Here is a 23,288-nt window from a genome sequence, read left to right as displayed (position 1 = left end):
TATTTTCGCCGGGACCGCGTTCACGTTACCTAAATTGAAATTTTACTAACTTTATGCTCGCGTGATATATGGGATAAAGCTACAAAATACCAGCGGCTGACTTGCCATACACTTGGGGTAAAAGGTTACGCTTGTCGACACTGTTGCAGTTATCGATAAAGGAGAAAAGGAGAGAGAACCTGCTACTAAGTTTTTTTGTGCTGCCAAGAGGCTGTCAAAAAATAAAAATTTACAACAGCGAGGGACATTATTTTTCCAAAAATTATTCAATGCTTTTCAACTTGGGATATTTGTTTGGCAAAATATCAAGATTCTTAAAAGCGCAAATTTAACAATTCATGTGATATTTATTCTAGTATCTCTTTGATCGCTATATTTTAGCGCATATGTGCATTTTTATCGCATTTTTAGTTTTATACTAGGCACCGTTATTCGTTCGAATCCAACGCGTCTTCCAGATCAACGAACTGTTACCTATCGATCTGTTATTTCCACTTTTATAAACCGTCATCTCGGGTGATACCGATGAGGTTTTTCACGTTTTTCACGATCCACAGTCGCGCCCGCCGGAGTCACCATCACCGGACCAACGGAAGCGAAAGCGGGCGACCAAGTGCTCATTACTTGCACGACAGAGAACTCGAATCCGCCCGCGGACATAAAGTGGACGGTGGACGGGCGTAATTCCGAGAGCAACGCCTCGAAGACGGAGCTGGCGCCGAATGGTGGCTGGATCACCAGCTCGAACGTGACGTTCAGCATTAATCACAAGAGCCGCAGCATCGTCGTCATCTGCCACGCTTCCAACGTCAAGCTCACGGAGAACGTGGTCGGCACGCATACCATCAACGTAATATGTGAGTACCCCCCTCTTCCCCCCACTGTTCCGTACACGCACGCATATGCAAATGTCCGCTTCCCTTTATCGCAAGCGTTTCATCGGTCACTCGGTAGCGCAATATACGGCGACTGGTACATCGGACAGTCGTAACGAGACCTCTCGCCCGCGGCGAAAACCTAATTTCCGTTTTGCGCCGAAGAATTGTACCGGGTGTCCCGAAACTGCCGCAAGATTCTTTATCGGGAGAAGATTTTGACGATTATTAAAAATTTTTCAACGGCAGCTTTATATCATTAATTCCACAAATTAATATTTTTACTTAAACTACTTAAATTTAATTAATACATTATTATTAAATTAAACAATAATATAATTAAGGGAACAAAATGTAAAATTAAAATTATATAGTCTTTAAGATAAATTAAATATAATTTCTTACTCTCTACATAAATTATACTATGCTGAATATATGAATATAAATATAATGAGTAAGCCCTGTTAAAAAAACAAATAATCATTAAATAAATTATTAACATAAAATCTCACCTTACAATAACCCTAATTAAAAAAATTTCCCTAATAAAATTTAAAGATAAAGGAAAAGAAAAATTTATAGCACAAAAAGTCATTCATCATAATCTTAAAGAAGGATAAATACTTAATATACCTTTATTAAAAAATATTAAACGTCTCAAAGATCGTTCATAATATATTTCACGTGGCAGCGAAGATCGCTATTATATAAAATTATTATATAGAAAATATATAGAATTATAAAAAAATTTCTATATAATAGTACTATACAAGGTGTTTCTTAATAAGTGCGACAAATTTTAGGAGATGATTCTTTGTCGAAAATTAGGGGGGGTTTTTCATATAAACATATACTCCTACATCCCTCCTTGTGGAGTTACACTCCTCCAAAAATGGGGGCAAAAGTTAGGATTCTTATTTTTTTCTCAAATTTAGAACAAGTTAAAGAAATGAAATTAGGTGGATATTTTCTACTAGTAAAAAGATTATTTATTAATATTTTTTCCAGCCTCTCGTATTGTTATAAGAGGATGAAATTAGCAACCCCTATTCAATTTTTTATTAGAACTTTTTAAATGAATATGAAAAACCCCCCTTAATTTTCGACAAAGAATCATCTTCTAAAATTTTTCGTACTTATTAAGAAACACCCTATATACATATATACTATATAGACTTATTATGTAGAAATTATTATATAGAATTATTATATAAAATCTTTATATAGAAATAAAATTGAAATAAAATTAACAGAAAAAAGCAAAATTTACTTGTTACTTATATCTCTGAAGTTTCATTTGAAAAATTAATTAACGCGTGAATGAATTTGTTTCTTAAAAAAATGCTTGGCTAAAAAAACTTTATATTTTTGCGTAAACGTGGAAACAATTCAATTAAAATATAAATATGAAATATAATATTGCTATTGTATAAAAATCTTTATTTTCATTATCTTCTGGTCAATCATAGATGTACGCCTCTGATGCGAAAATATATTGGAGAAAAGTTATTTAAGATCGTTCGAGATAGAAATAATGAGCGAAATGAATATTATAACGTGCAGATGTACACAGTACGTCATAAAGTATCACCACAAATATTCCTTGAAATTTTTGTAACGCGTTTGGGGAAATTGCGATGATGATAATGCTGTCCATTACTGATGACATCTTCGTGACACGCGGTGACAAATTAATCGGTCGCATCGCCCGGATCGCGCAAAACTTGCATACGCAATACGTTCTCACTCTCTCTTTATCTCTCTCATTCGCGAATCCAATGGTTAGAATTCATTTAACATATTCGACATTGCGTCATGTTGCGCGCCTGATACACTCTCGCAATAATACAACCGTAATCGACCGACATTAATTTCCACCGTAAATAAATAATCCTTGTATAATCAACTACGTTTTCAGCTTGTAATTACATGCATTAAAATTACTCGCTATCTGAATATACTAAACAATTAGTTGGTCTCCAATCAATAATTCCGTCAATCCGAGATTAATAACGAATGCTACTCGTGTTCAGTGATGTAAAACTGGATTTAATCGAGTAATCGTTATAAATTTCTGTTTTACAAGTTTTTCATCGAATATTAAGCAGTTTCAGATTTTTTTACATTTTTATATATCATTTAAAACAAACTTACTACGTAGGTCTTTTTTCCATTCGTCTATGCATTTTTATTTTTAAGGGAGGTACTTTATCAAGTTATTCGGGGATATGTCGGGGATGGGAAGATCTGAAAGATTGATGTAATAATAGGCTCGTATATATTTGCGGGGTAAAAAATATTTGACCGGCTCTGACTTCTCGAATTTGTTGAATTTCGTAGATCCACCTGCGAAATTAACTGTCACCGGATACGATGAGAGTACAACGATAGTCGCCGGGACGGTGCTGAAGCTCATGTGCACCGCCACGGCGGGTAATCCATTGGCCACGTTAACATGGTACAAGAACGACCGCAAGGTACGTAAAATCGAGCGATATATTCGTCGTAGGGGTACAGGTACAAGTCGAGTAATTGTCAAATTGCACAAAAGGCTCAAAAACGTAGAGCACACCCTCGTCTTTCTATCCACAAATATTTAATTAATTTACGGATAGGATAAAAAGGTGTATAGTAATTATTAACTCTCCTCATGATTGATTATTTAAATCCAGAATGCATTTTTCAAGTCTTTTTGGAATTGACAATATCTCAACATTATCGATTAAATATTATTGAAAACTATCTTATGCATCTGAAGAGATGAAACTTCTCGAAGAAGTTTGCTTCCCTGACCTGAAATTTTCAGTAGCATTTTGTACAGATAATCCCAAAGTGTAAAATTCGCCTCTTTCATTTTTTAAAATTTAACAATTATTAACAGTAACGACGTCGACCTTTTGCAATTTTCTCGAGTAAAAATTCCGGGGCCAAGAAAATAGAGTAATTCACGATTCATTAAAATTATCCATTTTAGTTGCGGTTTTATATTTTAAATGCTTTTCATGAATTTTTGCTCGTTCATTACTCTTGAACCTTCTTAATTTTTGCAAGCGCTTTGGAGAGAAGGGCTCAACATTAATTTACGCCTCTGAAAACTTTAAGATCTATCCCCATTGCGTAGGATCATTGTATTAATATCATATCACGTATAACAGGTACCTGGTGCGGTAAGACAACGAAATCACGCTGTCTCCAGCGAGTTGGCGATACTCGTCAACGCGTCCGACAACAACGCTCACGTGAGATGCGAGGCGACGAATTCCGCCACCGAGATTCCCCTGCTGAAAGTTCTCGTGCTAAAAGTCCATTGTAAGACATGACTCACCCTCACTTATATTTATTATCAAAATTTTACCGTATATTTTTTCAAATTAATTCGTTTAATCCCTTTGCGTCAACGACCCACCTCTTTTTTCGCAGATCTTTAATTTTTCAACTACTTTTTTAACAAATACCGGGTTTTTTATTTCTACAAGATCGCTAGAATATCAATAAATGTAAAAAAAAATATGAAGTCATTAATTGTTAATTGCAAAAATAAGATATATAAAAACAAATAGTCAAAAAATTAATACTTTTTCACGGAGAAATGTATTTTCCACTAATCTATTAAGAAAATCAAAAGAGCAATTTTTTATTAGTATACTCTAAAGTATTTTTCAAAATTTTTTCAAAAATTTCCATCATGTTATTTTTGTTATTAATTCTATATAAAAAATACAATATTTTTTGTACCAAATCCAAACTAACAAATACAATATTTATTGTACTAAATCTAAAGTAACAACTATATTTTTTTTAAACTTTCTCTCTGAGAGTTTTTTCACAGAATCCGAATTTAAAGGAAAAATTTACAATTTTTAAAATTTATAATTTTCTGCCATATTGGATCCGTCATTTTAAGTTTCTTGAAATCGAAAATTTTCACATCAGATTCGGACTCGGTAACCAAAAATTCCTAGAAAACGAATTTGCAAAAATATTGGATGTAAAGAAAAATATATAAAGCTGAAAGGGTTAAATAGAAGAAGAGACGTTAAGTTTTTCTTTGCGATAAGAAAAGCTATAGAACTGATAGAAATGATCGAATGACGCTGTAATTACTTTCTTCTCTCCGCCACGAATCTCGCAAGAATCTCGTTGCGATATTTGTTAACGGCATCCATTTCTCCTCCCTCTAGTCCCGCCCGAGAGGGTGAAGATTAACCGCGAGCCCCAGGACTTTCACGCCGGTCAGGAGGGACGCATAATCTGCGAGTCGAGCAGCAGCAATCCCGCCGCCGAGATGTCGTGGTGGAAGAACGGGATACCGGTACCCGGGACCAGAAACAGCACCAAGCCCGGATTACACGGCGGCTACCTGTCGTCCGTCGAGCTCGCGCTGGACCTAACCGAGGACATGAACGGCGAGGTGTACACATGCGAGGCGAAAAACACGGAATTGGGGAGGTCCGTCCACGACGCGACGACCCTGGACGTGTTGTGTAAGTGCAGATCCAAGTATACAGATCGCCCTCAAACGACGTACGATCTATATAGCCTGCGAAGAGATCATCAGCGCGCACGTACGATCGCTCTCGATGGGAGCATTCAACCCGGAAATCTCCGCACCGGAGCTCGCGAATGTATGATAGTATATATCTCCTGATATCTCTCTCCGGATCATGTTCGTGTAAATTTCTCGACATTTTTCGCCGCAGAAATATCTCGCCATTATAATAACATACATTCGCGTTGCGATATAACATAGTACATATTACTGTAAATTGGAATGCGAATGAATTAAAAAAGAAATGTACGATGTTATTGAAGAGCAAGGAATTAACTTCATTTTTTTTACGCGTGGAAAATAAAATATAAATATGTAACATCCACAAAATATTTAAAATTAAATATTAAAAATAGGGAAATTATTTATATAGATATATATAAATTTAATAAATTTTTTTTCTTTTTTCTTCATACTTTTTTAAACTCGAACTCATTTATATCTATTATATCGTGATTATGTATGCTTTTAGAAATGATGTTAAATATATATCGCGATATTTTTAACGTATATTGCTTATTTTCTTTCCAGACAAGCCAATATTCTCGCCGTTAGATCCTTATGAACTAACCGGTCTGGAAGGTGAGCCTTTTGTCATTTCTGTATCGGCAAGAGGCAATCCCAACACGACAGAGTACACGTGGACAAGGGACGGTACGCCGGTGAATAGTAGTAGTATCGGTAAGAGAATAACCGCCCACGGTTCTACGTTAAATATCACGAGATTGGATCGTCATGACGCCGGCACGTACATATGCGAAGCATTAAACAAGGAAGGGGCTACTTTTTATCAGCTAAATCTCACTGTGCAGTGTAAGTGTAAATGATCATTTTCTTTCATCGCGCGATAAAATCGTATGATTAAATTTCGCATTAACTCTTTTAGAAAACAAAAAATATCAAAAATATAATGTGTGTTTAATTTTCCGTAAAATTGTCGATAAATTTTAGTAAGGCTTGTCGAAAAAAATTTTTGTTTTTATTTTCTTTTTATTTAATTATAATTTATTTAATTTTATTTATTTACTTATTCATTTATTTTATTTAATTTATTTAAATTGATTTATTTAATTTTTTATAATTTCAATTTAACATTTCTATGAAATCTCTCCTAATGATCTCAGATACTAAATTACTTTTCTGTTTTACATAATTTGTACACAAATTTGCTCTCTCGCTAATATGCAAATCACCCAATTCATCGTCTCGCCTTTGTTATTCCGCAGATCCGGCGAAAATCAAACGCACCTCGTCGTCGGGGATAGTTTATCCACCGGGTATCGAGGCGAAACTGTTTTGCGAAGTCGATGGCAGCCCGATCGGCGACGAGTATGTCACGTGGCAAAAAGTAGGCTCGAATCCCGAACTCCCGGGACGTTACTCGACGTCCTTTGTTAATCGGACGTCGTATCTTCACATAGAGTATCCCAATCAGGAAGACGTCGGCGAGTACCGATGCAAAGTCAACAACCTCATCGGCAACGTAACATCGGATCCTATTCTATTTATTACGAATTGTACGTAGAGAAAGATTTTTATTGTATATTTCGATTATTCGATAATACTACCGAGTTTTAAATAAAGCGATACGATTAAACGAACAATAAAATTGATCAGAATCGCCAGAATTTAATGATAGTCATGGTAATTTAACTTCACCGTATTGCTTGGATGTAATTTGTCCTGTCACTTCTAATAATGATGACCACAGTTTAATTGTTACAAAAATTATAATCGTGTTTTCAAAATAAAGGAAAATAGAAGCAAATAATATATTTAACGCGTAAATGAGTTTGAAATAAAAAAAGATCGAGAACTATACATCGGAGGATTAATAATATTAGTTGATAAATTCATTTACTCCCGATATTTACAGATTAAATTATTATTAAGTCAGCGAAAAGTAATTAATATTATTGATATTAATAATTAAATGTTATTGTGTTACTATTATATATAATAATATAGTATAAATGTACATAGTATATATAGTGTTGTAACTTGCAATAATTATACTTGATCAATAATTAATTGATTAATAACATAGAAGTTACAAAGATGCAATAATTACCGCGGGAATTTCATTTTTAATTGTAACTTATAGACTCTTACAATAAAAGGAATTATTTCGGAACATATAAATCGCGTAGACACATCGTAAAATATATCCCGAGTACGTTTCATATATCGAAAAGCAGAGTGCAATAAAGAAATTTACTGGTACTTTTTATGCGCAGTTAAACCGGAAATGACAAACACCCCGCTGACGCGAAAGGCAGCAGCGAACAAAGGAATAAACGTCCAATTGTTCTGCAAAGCGCGAGGATCTCCATTGCCGCGTTTCACTTGGATCTTCAATGGGAAAACTTTATTGCCGAACGCAACTGAGAATAAATACAGTATCACTCACAGCGATGTAAGTCACTTTATAAGACGTACTTATCTCTTAAATAACAACTTCCTTTACCAGTATATCTTCTTTAGAACGTTGTTTGACCGAAGCACCGGTATTGTACTGCGTACTGTAAATCTTATTCTTCGTTTAACTCCGCGCGAATCTCACTTTGATAGAATTTTCACGTTGTACGTAGTTAAGGAGATATTTACCGTCGAAAATTCAAAAGTTGTAACGTTGTAATCTGAAGGGATAACATCTAATTAAAGCTGAGAGAATTGTAAATAGAAAATCTATATACTTGAAAGCTACATCTCTAGTATTTTATATACTTTTCTGAATAATTCGGACAATTTAGATCGTTCTTTTTCAATAATATTTACACTTCTAGATGTGAAAAGAATGATAATTATATGTTCTAAACCATCCTTCGTTAATAAAAAACTGATGTACAAAAGATGATATCGAACTATGTTATTGTTATCAAGAAAAGCGGTAAGAACCGATCCGAGCTCGGTGAAACGCATACTCCCTCCGTTTTTTGCCAACCGTAGGTTGGCAGCAGTCGGGAGTAAAAATATATCTCTTATCCGTTCTTATATTTCTCGCAGCTGTCCGAGCTTTATTCGGAGACAACATTGACCATCTACCACGTGAAAACGCAGGACTATGGAAAATATGAGTGTCGTGCTCAGAATAAAATGGGACAATCCATGGACGAAATACACTTAGATGTCACGTCACCGCCGGACAAGCCGAGCGACTTAGAGGTCTATAACGTCACGCACGATTCAGTCACGTTGATTTGGAAGCGCGGTTTTGACGGCGGGTTGCCAACGTCTCATCAGATACGATGGCGACAGGCGTTGGATTATGAGGATCGTTATCACTATCTGGACGTTTCGCCTGGTGAATTTAAAGCCACTATAACCGGCCTGTCGCTCGGGACTTCTTATGTGTTTAGCGTGAAAGCTATCAACGAGAAGGGAGACAGCGGCTTCTTGCCGGATCTCCTTAAAGTCCAGACACTTCGTAAGTAATAGACAAATACCGTAGTTTTCCCTCTACCGCTTTCCCATCCAAAGAGAAAAGGTCTTGCGTAGAAAAGCCTTATTTATTGCATTATATAGATAGTATATTCAATAGGAATGATATCGTAAATATATAGTGTTGGAATTTTTAGTATAATTGTGATAGTAAATTACAAGATTTGTTTTATATAAACATGACAAAGCATATGGGTAGTTAAGGATATGGTATAGAAATCGCTTCGACTGTGAAATGATAATTATTAGCCCTTACAAGTCAAATATTTGCGTTAAATAGATAGTACATCGTTATTCATGCTACATGGAAAATAACAGCTTGCTAAATCATTATGCAGATCATCGAGACATAATTAAACGCGATTGCCCCGCATCCACATAATTAATCATACTCAGTAATTAGGTTGATCGTTTAGTGTGTCTCATGAACGTTCGCATGGCATTTATGTATATCATGGGTTAGTTGCAATAAAATGCATTAGACATTACGTAATGTAGCATTTACGAAAATTACCATTTGTTATAGATTATCATACGCGGTATAGTGATTTTTAGCATGAATCATACATACCGACGATCATAACAATCAGCTTTGAAATTTTTCCTTGATAATATTTTTGTAAGAGCCTCCAATTACGTTACATGAATCACAAAAGCTCAGCAAAAAATTCCGAAGGTTAAAATGCATAAATTATCGTAAATTATTCGCGCAGTTGAAACTCGTTTAAGGATTACAGAAGACAGTCAAGCAGTGAATTACTGATGTTTGCTCTTTTCGAGAGAAGAGGACAACAGACAAGTTGAACAAGTAACCAAGTTGCTAGTTGCTACTGCTTAATTGCTAGTTTTGTATAAATTACCGCCATATTATCAGTATTACAGTATTACACAACTTCGAGGATTTCGAAGTTGACTAACAATGTAGATTCATTCATTGCATGAATAACATAAACCGGTGATGGGGCATTGGCTTGGGTTACAGGCGAGGCGCCACCAACCGAGTTGACATCAAGCGAGAATAGTTCCTCCTACATCATCGTCATTATCATCACTGTTTCCGCCTCTGCTTGCCTACTCATTGCCGCGACCATAGTCTTTGCTACAGTAAAATCGAAAAAGAAGGCCCAGCGTACGGGTAAATATAATATTTATCACGTGCTCTTTCTCTCCTTTATTTTCCTAGGACCAAATAAAGAGGAAAACCTGCCGGACGTCCTTTTGGAAAAGGGTGACTTTCCAATGAATTATATCTATACGTTAGCAGCGACTTCCGTCATCATTTTTATCGTTAATGTCTTCATCATGTTGTGGTACATAGTACGAAAGCGAAATAAAGCTCGTAAGTTTAACGACCTATGATATTTAGCGCGATATTCACTCTAACTTAGACTCGATTGCACGAACACGCTACAAACCAATCCAGTGTTTGACTACGATCACATCAGAGGATGAGCATAGTAGACTTTTGTTTCAGCTCCAAATTTTGAAACTTCAAAATTTCTCATCAAATTGTTGTGTAAAATTGCATCCATATTTAAATCAAGCTATTCAACCATTGATTGTGTAACATGGGCTTGGTGTAACAGAGCTATTATAAATTTAATCTTATGAATATTCAAATTATTATCACGGGTTTTTAATTGATTGTATGATTACATGTTAAAAAAATTGGTGTTAAACGAAGTATAATTATAAAAAAAAAAAATATTGAATTATATCTCTCTTTCGATAATAGAGCTTCATCTTTTGTGCGATCCTAGTCTTGTTATTCGCGCTTTAATTCGCCATTCGCATATTCATTGCTCGTTATCTTTGCACAGGTATTAATAAGTCGCAGACCGCAGATATGTACGCACCGTCCACCGTCAACGGCGACACCATGACCGGCGAATTAAGTTCAATGTCGGACGAGAAAAGCGACGTCAACTTCGACGCTAATGATTACGTGGTCAGTGCCATCAGTCAGTATGTTCTTAGTAACAAATAATTCCGGAGGGTAGGTTTGAGTTCTAGCAACACTTTTTCTGTTCCATTTCCCTATTACTTTTGCTAATTTTGCTTCGTTTCTTTTTTTCTTACATTTCGTTTGATTCCCGCAATTTTTCTTCTCTCATAGTTCTATCTATCTCTTAATGCAAGAGGTGATATATCGCGTTTTATTTATATTAATTTACTTATAACGACACTATTCTTCTTCCTGCTGACTTTAATTTATTTTTTATGCTTTTGCACTCGGAATAATATGTGTCATATTATTAAGCTTGATATTATTTTATTTTAATCCAAATATTTGGAAGCTACGCGAAAATTTGTGTATATTTAGTGAAATTTATTGGAAGTTTTTTAAGTTACGAAGTTAATTTTAACAATTTGAAGTAAATCTATTTTTATTGCATTAGTAATTTTATAACTTTTTTTTTAACTTTATAATTTTTTAATTATAACTATAATTTTTTTACATATAAACTTTTGATTCTTTGTGACATATGTCATAATAATTTCATATCATCCGAGCGCAAACAGTTAATTCAGCTAAGTATAAAATCTCAGGTAAATCTAACAGATATTTCTTAAATTTGAACGTTGGAATAACGCTGAAAAAAGCCGCTTGAACTTGACACTTGCAACATTTTAATTTAACGAGATTTTAAGAAACTCTTTACGTAATACGCTTCGTAAAGTAGTTACTCATTAAAACATTAGTTTCTTTTTTCTTGCAATAATATTAAATCTATTAGTATACAATGAAAGTAAGAATAGTGGGGTAATAAGATATGAAATAACCGAACGTTGACGTTAAAATTCAATCATGAAAAAAGTAACCCTTTTAATTATTCATTTTTTTTCATTATCAGAGCGCTATCTGATATAATAAAAAATTAACATAACTCACCAAATAATACAGCATACTGTTGTAGAACATGATGTAAATGATGAAGCAGAATTTCAGCAGAATGTGCCGATCTGCAAATTAAAAAAACATTAAAATTTGCAAAATCTATTAATCATATAGTATAATTATATAATTTTCCAGGATTAAATAATCTTATATTGTATGATGATTTGCAACTGACAAATTATTGTATTAATTATTTAATTTTGACTCGTTCTTTATTTTTTACTATTTATCTAGTTAACAATATTAATAAATTTTTTTAATGTTCGAAAATTTCCAAATAAAATTTCGAAATTTCTTATTATTGTATCCTTATGATTGAACAAAAATATGTCGAACAATAGAATACATATTTTCATTTTTCTCTGGTAAACATAGATTTACGGCAGACTTTTTTCCGAGATAAAATATGTGCTAAGTTAATTGATGACTGAATAAATTTGCTCACCAGCCATTGCGTCATTTCCACATCGTTGCTTCGCTTTGAGTATCCACTCAAGTGTATAAGAATCGATCGGAAACACTAATTACGCGGACATTAATTAACGCGACAATCGTTTATCGCCTTGTACGAGACACTCCCGATGTTTACCGCATTCGCGACGAATTTAAAGAAATTATGTGAGATCTTATTTGTGATTATCACTTTGCCGAATCGCACTTTTGCAGGTTCGTTCATTGATTCAAGCGTGACGTACTTCAAATTACTACTATTAAATAATTTGATCGAACCAATCATTATTTACGATTAAATACCTACTTTTGACTTAAAAAAAGGACATATTCCATATTATAAGATAATTCGGAAAAATACGAACTTTGAATAATTAAAATATTCGCGTACACAAGAGAGAGGAAGAGACATGCTTCTCGTCGAGCGAAGAAAAAGGCGCGAAAAATAAACACGAACAAAATTGTTAACATAAATTGCGCAATTGCAGGTCGAAATTGACGCGTCGCAAATTAAAATAGCGAGGGCGATTCGAAAAAAGTAAAAAACGTGGATCGATACCAAGTTTGTGTGAACTTTGCAATAACATTTCTATCGATATTAATTACAGATTTATGCTTAATACGGCGATCGGAATTATAGCGATTAAGAGTTGTTAATTATAAATGATTACAGATTACACGGTTGTGTGATTAATTTATTATTGATTATATCATTATTAATAAGTTGCTAATTACACGGGCCGATTGTATAGTATAAATTGATTATATTATTAGTTAGATTAGTAAAATTATTGACTTTATAATATTATACATATGGTTCTTTTTGTTAAAATATGTATTAATATAAAGATTTTCAGAATGAAAAACACGGAACTACAAGTTCAAACAATACAGAGGAAATGTCACGTCAATTATCGACTTTGAATCGCGCGGTTTACGATTTTAATTTGCAACGCGTCGTTTCGGTTTACAGTTGCAATTTACGTTATCAATATTGTTCATGTTTATCTCTCGCGCCTTTTTTTCCCCTTACATGATGAAACGCATATATGTCTCGTGAGTAATATTTTAATATTCTTTATTTAGTACTTAATTAATTACTCAGAGTTCATGTGATTGAATAGATTTTTTTTTAATACTGATTGATAGCCAGACGTTAATAAGCCACTATTCCTCCACTATCCATACTTTCATCGAAAATAAGATCTTAGATATAAGATAAGAATACTTGTAAAACGTAAGAAATGAAAGATAAAAAATTGACGTACATTTAAGGTACACTTGCATTAAAATTAGTTATATATAGAAAATAATACATATATATAATTTATTTTATTATATATAAATTATATTTTTTATTTATATATATTATATATATTTTCTATATATATAAATTTTATTAATATAAATTAAACATATAAATTAAATTTAATACATATATATGTATACATTATAAGTTTAATTTATACATAATAAAATTTATTATACGTAGAAAAATAATATGTAATGTAAAAGATAATTCTAAACTTTTATATATTAGGAATAATATTTATGATAGAGAGGTTTTATCGAAAGTAAAAATTTGAGACGAACAAATTTAGTCCGTTTTATATAATCGAAACGAGACTTATTGTCAAATCATAAATCAACAATTGTCATTCAACAGGACGAAGGACGGAAGACCGCAGCTAGCACGTATTTAATAGATCAAACTATCCAGGATTTCGGGAAAGGCGGTTTAGAGATGCAGGTTCATCAGGGCACCCTCGGTCGTCGCAGCAATCACATGCAGACATCCATGAATATGGACTCGCCGCCCCAGCGAACTACCGCTAGCGGGACTCTCTCAGGTACATTATATTTTTTAAACAATAAGGGATGCACAATCACGATAAAATACATCGTTTATATTTTGCAGTGATATAATTTTAAATACGCTCCGTCATATTTTTATATGAAACTTTACGAGATATTCAATTTATTCGCATATTTTCTTCATTTCTAGGCAGACAAGAAATGAGGTATAAGAGGAAAGAAATGTCAAACCAAACGCGCAATTATTGAAATTTAATAAATCACAATAATATCATAGCACACAAGTAATCTTTCAATATTTCGCCAATATTTTGCCATTTCTTTAGCTACAATATCGATCAAAAATATTGCTTCGCTTATAAAAACAGAAATGTTATGTTGTAATGAATAAAACATATATAAATATTATTAACTTTTATTTTATTACTGTTATTTTATGTCTTAATATTATAAAAATTAAAAATTATAACAAATATTTAAGAACAGAAATATTAAATTTTTGATTCTTTAAAATAATGTTTCTGACCCTCTCAATCACCGGATCTTCATCCAATAGAACTATTATGGATATAAATAAAAGTGTTCAAAAAAATGAGCTCTATTAATCCAAAATAACTGTGGAAATACTTGTAAACATACTGGAATCAAATCAGTAACAACTGTAAAAGAAAATTATCAAGAATATCAAGATTAATGCAACAGTATTGAAGGGAGATTATTTTGAAGAATCAAAAATTTAATAATATTTTTATTATTTATAATATTTACGATTAAAACATAAAATAATAATAATAGTAAAATATAACTTGGTAATATTAATATATGTTTTTGTTCATTAATGTAACTTCTCTTTTTCTATAAATAATACTTTTTAACCGATAATGTATAACATTCTAACTATCTCTTATGTTTAATATTTTTCTAACATTTGTATTGTACATCATTTATATTACCATCTGTACCAATGTTACAGTGTCAAAGTCGAGTTACATCGGTAATCCGAGCCCGGCGCCGCCCAATGATGTGAGCTTCTACAGCGTGGAGATGGACAACGGCGGTCGGGGCTACATAAGCTACGACAGCAATCCGAGTCCGGCGCCTCCCGTCATCGGCGATCCATCTGGCGGGCCTTACTATCCCACGTCGATGGGCTCGACTGGTCATATAATGGGCGGACACTTGGTGGGCACCGGTACCGGCACCCTGACGCGCACCAGGACGCTGCCGCGTCCTGTACCTCCGCCCGACGTTACCGTGATGACCGCGGGCACCAAGTCGCCGATACCGCCGTCAGTACCGCCGCCACCGGCCACGTTCGCCCGGGTCGGCGCCAACGGTGGGTCCCATTCGCACCCGCATTCGCACCCGGCCCCCCCGCCACCGCCCTGCCAAAGCCACCCGCTGTCAACGTTCGCGGCAACACCGAGTTATTCCGACATCGATGGCCATCTTGTCTGAGGCTCACCAATCTTCGGGCCCAGCTCGGTGCGCGGTAAATACCGCGCCGTCGCCCAGGACGACGACGAGGACCGTCGACCGGTCGCGGTCACAGAGAGGAGCACGCGTCTTTGAACGACGCGGAGTGTCGTGATGACGGATCCTCTTCTAAATCATTCGCATCGTTGAAATCGTCACCGATCATCTCCCTGAGCGACGACGGGCAGGCTGACGGTTCGCGAACGACGGCATCACGGCTTGAAGATCCTACAGCACTCATCATCATGCATCTAAACAATCTCCGAAGACTCTGTTTGGTGCACGAGAACGAAAGTGTGTAAATAGAAAAAGACAGAAAGGGAGAGAATGAAAAGAACACTGAGAGACGAGAACGGTGCACCAGATAAACATGCTGTAAACACGCCTTTCCCTTCCATGCGGCTACTTTCTAGATGAGAGGAGACATGCGCGGGGCTCTCCTATGCGATTGAATTCTAATCTTAGGAATATATGTATAATCGAATGAGCGATGGCGATCCTAGAGGAAGAGAGAACGATCACGCTAGCACGCGTGAGCGTACTCCAAAAAACTCGAAGGATGATTTTACTGTTCCATTTCCGCTATCCTGCCTCTTCCCCCAACTTTACCATTTCTCCTACTCTAACTCATTGTATTTGTCTGCTCGCCTTAGCGTTAGTTAATATCCGCTGACACAGCGATCATAGCGTAATCACTGCTTATGATCGAAGCTCCAAATCGATATACCGATTTTATCGAGGAAAGTATATTTTCTGTAAATACACACGTAATCAGAAAGATAGATAAAAAAATACTCGCGGCAATAATTTCGTTCTTTGGTTACTTCATGTCAGTACATATTTATCATAACAATTATGTTTAGATATCACTATGCAGGTATCAACGACAGTCGAGAAATTCGCGAGACATCTTTGAAATGTCACCCGAAAAGTGATTTTCTTCACTCTGAACGTGTGATTGACGCTGAAATATTTCTGAATCTGAAATCACAGATCTTCACGATCAACACTGATATTATTATTGTCAGTATAAATATCATTGGATTTATATTCGTTTTCCTTGGTACTAGAATAGCTAACCCCATTCCATAGCTTAAAGTTGGAAGGAAGAAAATTTCGAAATATTTGATTGATCTCATATTATAATAAGGAAAAGTATAGATTAAATTTGTTATTAAATTATCAATAGAAATCGTGTTAATATAGCATTAAGCATTATAGGAAAATATTATAAAATAATGCTAAGTAGCATTTATACTGTATTTTATATGCAAAATGTTATTTTCTCTTTCAATTTTTAACTTGCAAGTCCTATTTTTAGAATTTGCAATATTCCTTCTTTACATTTATATAAGTTTATCCATCTGTCTTCCAATTTATAGGCTGAATTGGTTATTCCAGTTCCAAGGTATTGATACGAGTTTTTCATGCTTATGATTATCACGCACAATCACTGATATTGATTTTCAAAATAGTGATAGCAATGTTAATTAATGACCGCACAATATTGCCCCTTTAGAACTCACAGCTACGCAAGAGTGGGCATATCCGTCATGACCGTCCATTGTTTACTTTCGCGTCGATAAGTCGGTTTATTCCGACGATTCGATGTTGAGGGAGACGAGACAATCGTTATTACAAAGAGGAACGCTTGGAAAATCGAAAAGAACGCGGCGAGATTAAACTTTCTTTCCCCTCCCGTCCTCCATCCGTGTCGTTTATGATCCTATTTGAGTTAACGACGTCTCCTTGAACACAATCCATGGTACTAGATAGTCGAATTTAGCGTTAAATGTGCGGCGGTTTGATCTCGAATCTCGACATTTCCATTCCATTGGTGAAACACCATCTAATGCCAGGATATAGCCATTTTTACCACTAAACGGCAAGAAAATCCGAGTCCATCATTTTGCGTTTTACGAGGGCATTCAGGATCTTGCGATCCCTGCGAGAACAAGTAGATGAGCCTGAAGTCAATTGTAACAAAAGAGAATTATATTATACATTATAGTTAATATATGTCTCTGAATCACATTGAATTGTATCTCTGAGAGTGCACGAAAATTTTGAAATATTTTTTGAACTTACAACTCGTAAAGAACGTTCCTTTTTATATTCGACCTTTATATTCCTCTTGGACTCTTTAAATTGACTTCAGATTATTCTGTATATCGCATAGAAAAGAAGACTTACACGGAAACTTTAAGGCATGTTGAGAACTTTACTGATCCGTTATTTCTAGAAAATGAACCGCAACCTCGAATACGTTGTTAGCATAGTGCAATTTGCATATCATAATTCGCACTTGCGAGTTGTTCATTTACTTATGTTAAAGTTATTTGCCTTGTTTATGTGTATTATACAGTTGCGCTGCGATTCTTGTCTTTTGCGAGTAATTCTTACAAAATGAAAAATCAATTTGAACACGTATCGTACGTAGAAAACAGAGTTTTCACTGCCGATCCTAAAGTCAATACTATAGATAGTCCATTGACCGCGTATACATGTTGATAAATATTTTTATCTTCTTAAACACACACACATACACATAATACACATATACACATATAAAATACATGTATATTAAACGGCCATTCGCCGTATCACGCCGATTTTTACGATGTTAATCGCTCGTTAAAAACCTACGTACATTTGTGTTTACTGATGACTCCAACCAACCGAGATAATGAGAGATCCAAGCTTCTCGCCACGAGAACGGGTCGAGTTTGCGTTTTCAGGAATGCATCTAGAAGTGCGTTTACGAATCGGAAAAGCAGAATAATACGATATCAAGGTACACGACTGGTGCAGACTCATTCGAGTCGTCGACATCGCAATTTCGATCTTAAACTCGCGATCAATTGTTACGCGAGATGAAGATACACGAGACGAGAGAAAGGGATTCTTCAAAGAGGAACGAAAGAACGGGGAGCCATCCCAGTGAATGTCTTGGCGTAGTGATATCTCGAACAAAGACAATAGTACATAAGTTTAAATTGCTACATGATTTTTAGTTAAGGGTATAAAGATACTCTACTGACAGCGTGAGGGAGATATTCGCGTCATGCATGATTATCGCGGATGCTCGTATTATTAGCTAAATGTTCGACACATATACATATATTTTTGCATTTATTTCCAATTACTAATTATGATTAAACTAATGTAAATAGTGTGCGATAACGTCTCAGTGTTTCACGCGGTTGAGAGAGAGAGGGAAAAAATTAAAAAAAAAAAAGCCGAGAAAAAATCAAGTAATTCAAATGGATCATATGAGGGTCTTCACTATTACCTAGGCTATAAACGAAGTATTGCTTAGAGAAGGTAATAATGCTGTATATCCGCGCAAGGAGGAAAAAATTAATCCCGTTGATTGGACGAGACAGCGTCTTTCCGTTCTTCGTCGAAAGCCTAAGTAGTCAGCGTATATATATTTTTGAAAAAAAAAAAAAAACTGATGACGACGACGAAACTCGATGCGTTTGGCCTATCGTAAGAGGAGGAGGGATATATATTGCCACAAGGGAGCCATGTAACGCACGATGCATTTGCGTTCCGGCGGTAAAGGGCTGTGACAATGAGAGGTGTAAGTCCCGAAGACATCGCGAGTCTTTCGATTGGGAGAACATCATTGTCGCCGATGTGATAGCAGCTCGCGACGATTTACGATAATTATAATAATTGTTATCATTTTCGCTTACATAAATATATATATAAAATTCCATTGTTCGTTCCTGCGCGAAATCCTGTCTATTCGTCGGGCGCGATGAGGTCTCCCTACAATGGTGTTCTTAACCAGGGATCGCAAAAGAAAAAAAGAAAAAGAGGAGCGCGAAAAAAGAGCGACGGGAAAAGAGATTTTCCGGCATCTTTCACATCTCACCACTGACGGTGAGGAATTGTTTGTAGGAAACAATTATACTTTATCCGCCCGGACGGTCACGTGCGTCACATCGCTCATCGCGGAGAGATTGTTTGAAAGTTTTATGAATAACGTTTTTCCGTAGCGTACGCATATATATTGTTGTTTCTCATTACAGCGATTATTTGTTAACACAATAGATTCTACGAAGCTTATAAGACGAAAAAAAAAGAGAGAGGAGAAGAGAAAAAAAAGAAGAAAAAAAAGAGGAAGAGAAGAAGAGAGAAAGAGAGAGAGAATGTATTGTTAAACCGCCGTTGTATATGGAGCCGTACAGTTCGGCTTAGACTGATGATAAGAAATTCACGTATGCTCAATTAGAGATGAACATGTTCGCGCATAATTAAGAGTTCTATTTACATATACATGTTTTATATTTGTAATTAAAAAAAAAAAACAAATCATCTATACTTAATATTACCTGAAGATTATTATTAGATTTATGTAATCTCCAAAGTATTTGCTCATCAAAGTGCTAGGCATGTTAGACGGACCGCTATTCGTCCAAAATGGTACCTTGGAGATGGACATACCATCTAACACGTATGATATTTGATATTTTACATAATAATAATGATAACACTTGTAATTTCGTTGATTACTCTAAGACATAGTCAATCCTAATTATACAATCATTAAGGATATGGAAAAGAATCAATTAATCGTTTTACATGTATATATATAAATATATAAACGTATAATGTACATAGCACTTAGATAGACACGAAAGGAATGAAAGAAATGAAAATATTTGAACGAATTATATCAAACTACGAAAAAAGAAAAGAAAAAAACGAATCGAGAGAGCTTTTGTATACTAGATGTATATTCACTTTATATATCGTTCTTTTTATCGCGATGATATAATTATCGATGATAAATAGAGATTAACGACAGCACAATTGTTTCTAAAAAATGCGACGAAACGATAAAACGCGAGTATCGCGAATCGCAAATCGACGACGAAATACAAAAAAGGAAAAAACGAAGAAGAACGCATCAGGACGAGTATGCGAATAATGCACGAGAGACATTACGAAAAATTGTATCCGTTCCAAAATTGATATCGCCAGTGTTCCACCGTCTTTGCGTCGCGCCATGTTTTTTACGACGACGGTCTTTTACGACAATTTTTTATTACGAACCGGGCTCTACTATCTACTTTTTCACGCGTAGGAGATAATTTTTATCCCTTTGTGCCGAGGGTTGCGCCAATAATGAACGAAAGTACGAGTTGTACTCTTCCTTCCCTTTCAAATTTGTACGTAACTATTATCGCCGCGACTGGTCTAAGTGTTGCTTCCGTTTTATGTGCCAACCGATCGATGTTGTTCTTCGACATGTGTAACATACCATGTGTTAATGCGAAATGAGACTATTACGAGAAAAAAAACAAACAAACAAATGATTAGCACCGCGGTCGACGAAAATTTCTCGGCGCTGCTTCTCCGAGTACAACAAAGATCAAAACGAAAAAAAAAATAAAGAAGAGAGAAAGAAAGAAACGGAGAAAAAGAGAAGATGGAAAATAGAAGCGAAAATGAAAAGCTCTCTGATCGACGTAACGATCGAATGTAACATAATTGAATGCCCACGATTAACTGATTAATGTACATATACATAGTATTTTTACATTCTAATTCTAAATTACATTTCCAATTCTAAATGGTATACACAACACTACACTCACTGTGAGCTTCGCTCCGTCATCTGTGTATTTGTTCGCGTTGACGACGGCAGCTGCTTGTCGGTCCATCCCTCGTCGAACTAGATGTATTTCGTACAAAAATGCATTTATAACGAGATTATTGCTCATCCCCCTTTCTCTGTTTTTTAAAAATTCCCGTGCACTTTCGCGCTGCTGCAAGACGTTCAATAAATATATGCCTTGTGCCTTCGCCGCACCACGTTACTTAAACCGTAATATATAAGACAGAACGAAGGTAGAAGAGAAGAATACCTTAGGTGCGATGCATTTATAACTTGTTTTCGAGACATGTTCGCGCGATTTGTCTGAACTGTACTTGTTGTCAAAATTTGTAGCAGGATGTCGATCTTATTTTCAAGATATAAGAAAATTAAAGAGACACATGTTATTTTTTACATATTATTGTTTTTAAATATGATTACGTGTTTCTCGATCATTATCGCACGGTCTTCTACAGAACTTAACGATGTGATTTATGTTCGAACTACTGCCAATACTTTTTACATTGACTAAAACAAGAGGCGTAAATGTTGGTTTATATTTGCATACATAGAAACAGAGCGAAGCTCGACACGCTAGTCCTTAATTTAAAACCAAAGTAAAAGCAACATTGTGTAGCGTTTAAGAATCTCTATTACGTATACACACACCTGCGTGTCTATACAGACATAATTATAATTAACGATTCCAATCATTGTAATTAGATAAATGAACTAACCGATAAGCAGATAGGTAAAAATAAGCCACTCATTATGTGTATCATCTTGTTTTTCATTCGTAATTTTTCACTACACGATTAACATTTTACCTAGGGGAGCCTTTCGTCAGCTAGGATTATTCCGTATCTGTATTCTGTATATTGTTTTCTATTGCAACTATTAAAACTGATTGTCAACTTATAAATCGGTCTTTCAGGTCTTTCTCGCCGACAATTTCCACTATCCTTTCTTTTCTAACAATGTTGATGAAGAAAATTTGTTTAATAAAATAAATTGCACAAATATTGTACACGAGTCAAAAACGCAAGTTTTTTTTGCATTGAATGATATGGTAGACTACTGAAATATGTAATCTATATTCGTAAAATCATTTTTTGCGTAAATGTAACAATTGCTAAGTATTAAAATTATTATTAATTATTATTAATCTCAAAAATTGCAAAAGAGCATTACAATTTTTTTCTTGGAAAAAAGAAAAGAGAAAAATATTAAATATAACATATACTCGTATACTCAATGAAAATTAGAAATATATATATCCCTAAACCATATTTTCATATTTTACAGTCAGATTAATTTAAATTTCTTTTCTAAGATTTGAAAATGCATATTGAGTATTTTTGAAAACTTTCTTTAGAATGTATAATATATATTATAATTCATCTTTATCTTAAGAGAAAAACTCTCTACGCACAGCACATTATACTAAAAGATAACGAAATATGTCTTTTTTAAGTTATCTTTTCGACAAAATGTAAAGACATCTTTTCACTTTGTCAAAAAAGATTTCTCTCTAAAAAAGGTATTAAGTTGATACTTGAATATATCGAACCGTTGAAGCCTCTTTTCTGCGATGCTGATTAGTACTTTCTGCGATGCTGAAAGTCATTTATATTGATTTGCGATTATTTACAAATTTCGACAGTTCGAGTGATAGTTTATGTGAAAAAAGTTAAGAAGTTAACGAGTACGAGAAACGGAAGAAGAGAAAGAGGAATAGAGAAAGGTGTGTGCATTGTGTAAATTAAATTATTATATTCTATTAATATCTATCAACATATATTAAAATATATATTAATATATATTAAAAATATATATTAATCTATTAAAATATATATTAATATATATATAAAAAAAATATATGTTTAATATTATTTTAGAACTTTACTACGATGCATTGAAATCACATATCCTAAAATTTCAATGCATCATAGTAAGTTACAAAATCTCATATTTTAACCTTTTCATATCTTCGGGACATATATGTCTCATCTACCAAAAATATCATAGCATTTAAACAAATAATTCTATCGACTTTTACCTTGGCTTATTTTAAAGAAGAAAGTTCAAGTTACATGTAAAAAAATCCCGCACTTTGAAATGTAATGTTGGCAATAAAATATAGTTATCTAAACTTTGCAAAAAAACAAACTT

At 34.5% G+C, this 23,288-nt stretch overlaps 1 protein-coding gene across 5 annotated transcripts in view; it reads left to right on the top strand.

The window, feature by feature from the left end:
- The window catches only part of Sns (sticks and stones), a 298,003-nt gene extending 275,965 nt beyond the window's left edge, over positions 1–22,038 (top strand). For 2 of the 5 annotated variants that reach the window (XM_083099163.1, XM_083099160.1), the window contains 12 exons: positions 558–857; positions 3,216–3,352; positions 4,031–4,184; positions 5,057–5,359; positions 5,956–6,237; positions 6,651–6,941; positions 7,662–7,840; positions 8,431–8,851; positions 9,848–10,204; positions 10,686–10,813; positions 13,881–14,064; positions 15,003–22,038. In XM_083099163.1, the coding sequence (XP_082955289.1) occupies positions 558–857; positions 3,216–3,352; positions 4,031–4,184; positions 5,057–5,359; positions 5,956–6,237; positions 6,651–6,941; positions 7,662–7,840; positions 8,431–8,851; positions 9,848–10,204; positions 10,686–10,813; positions 13,881–14,064; positions 15,003–15,487 (3,221 nt within the window). In that variant the 3' untranslated portion in view covers positions 15,488–22,038. Of the gene's footprint in view, positions 1–557; positions 858–3,215; positions 3,353–4,030; positions 4,185–5,056; positions 5,360–5,955; positions 6,238–6,650; positions 6,942–7,661; positions 7,841–8,430; positions 8,852–9,847; positions 10,205–10,685; positions 10,862–13,880; positions 14,065–15,002 lie in introns of those variants that run through there. The other 3 variants (XM_083099161.1, XM_083099162.1, XM_083099164.1) reach the window with 3 other exon arrangements.
- Positions 22,039–23,288: the final 1,250 nt, after the last annotated feature.

The sequence above is a fragment of the Camponotus vicinus genome, unplaced genomic scaffold, assembly GCF_025532165.1.
Source record: "Camponotus vicinus isolate PSW18456_S1 unplaced genomic scaffold, iyCamVici1.0 SCAF_5, whole genome shotgun sequence".
NCBI lineage: Eukaryota > Metazoa > Arthropoda > Insecta > Hymenoptera > Formicidae > Camponotus > Camponotus vicinus.
Note: the sequence above shows the minus strand (reverse complement) of the source record. Positions and strands in the feature narration are given on the sequence as shown.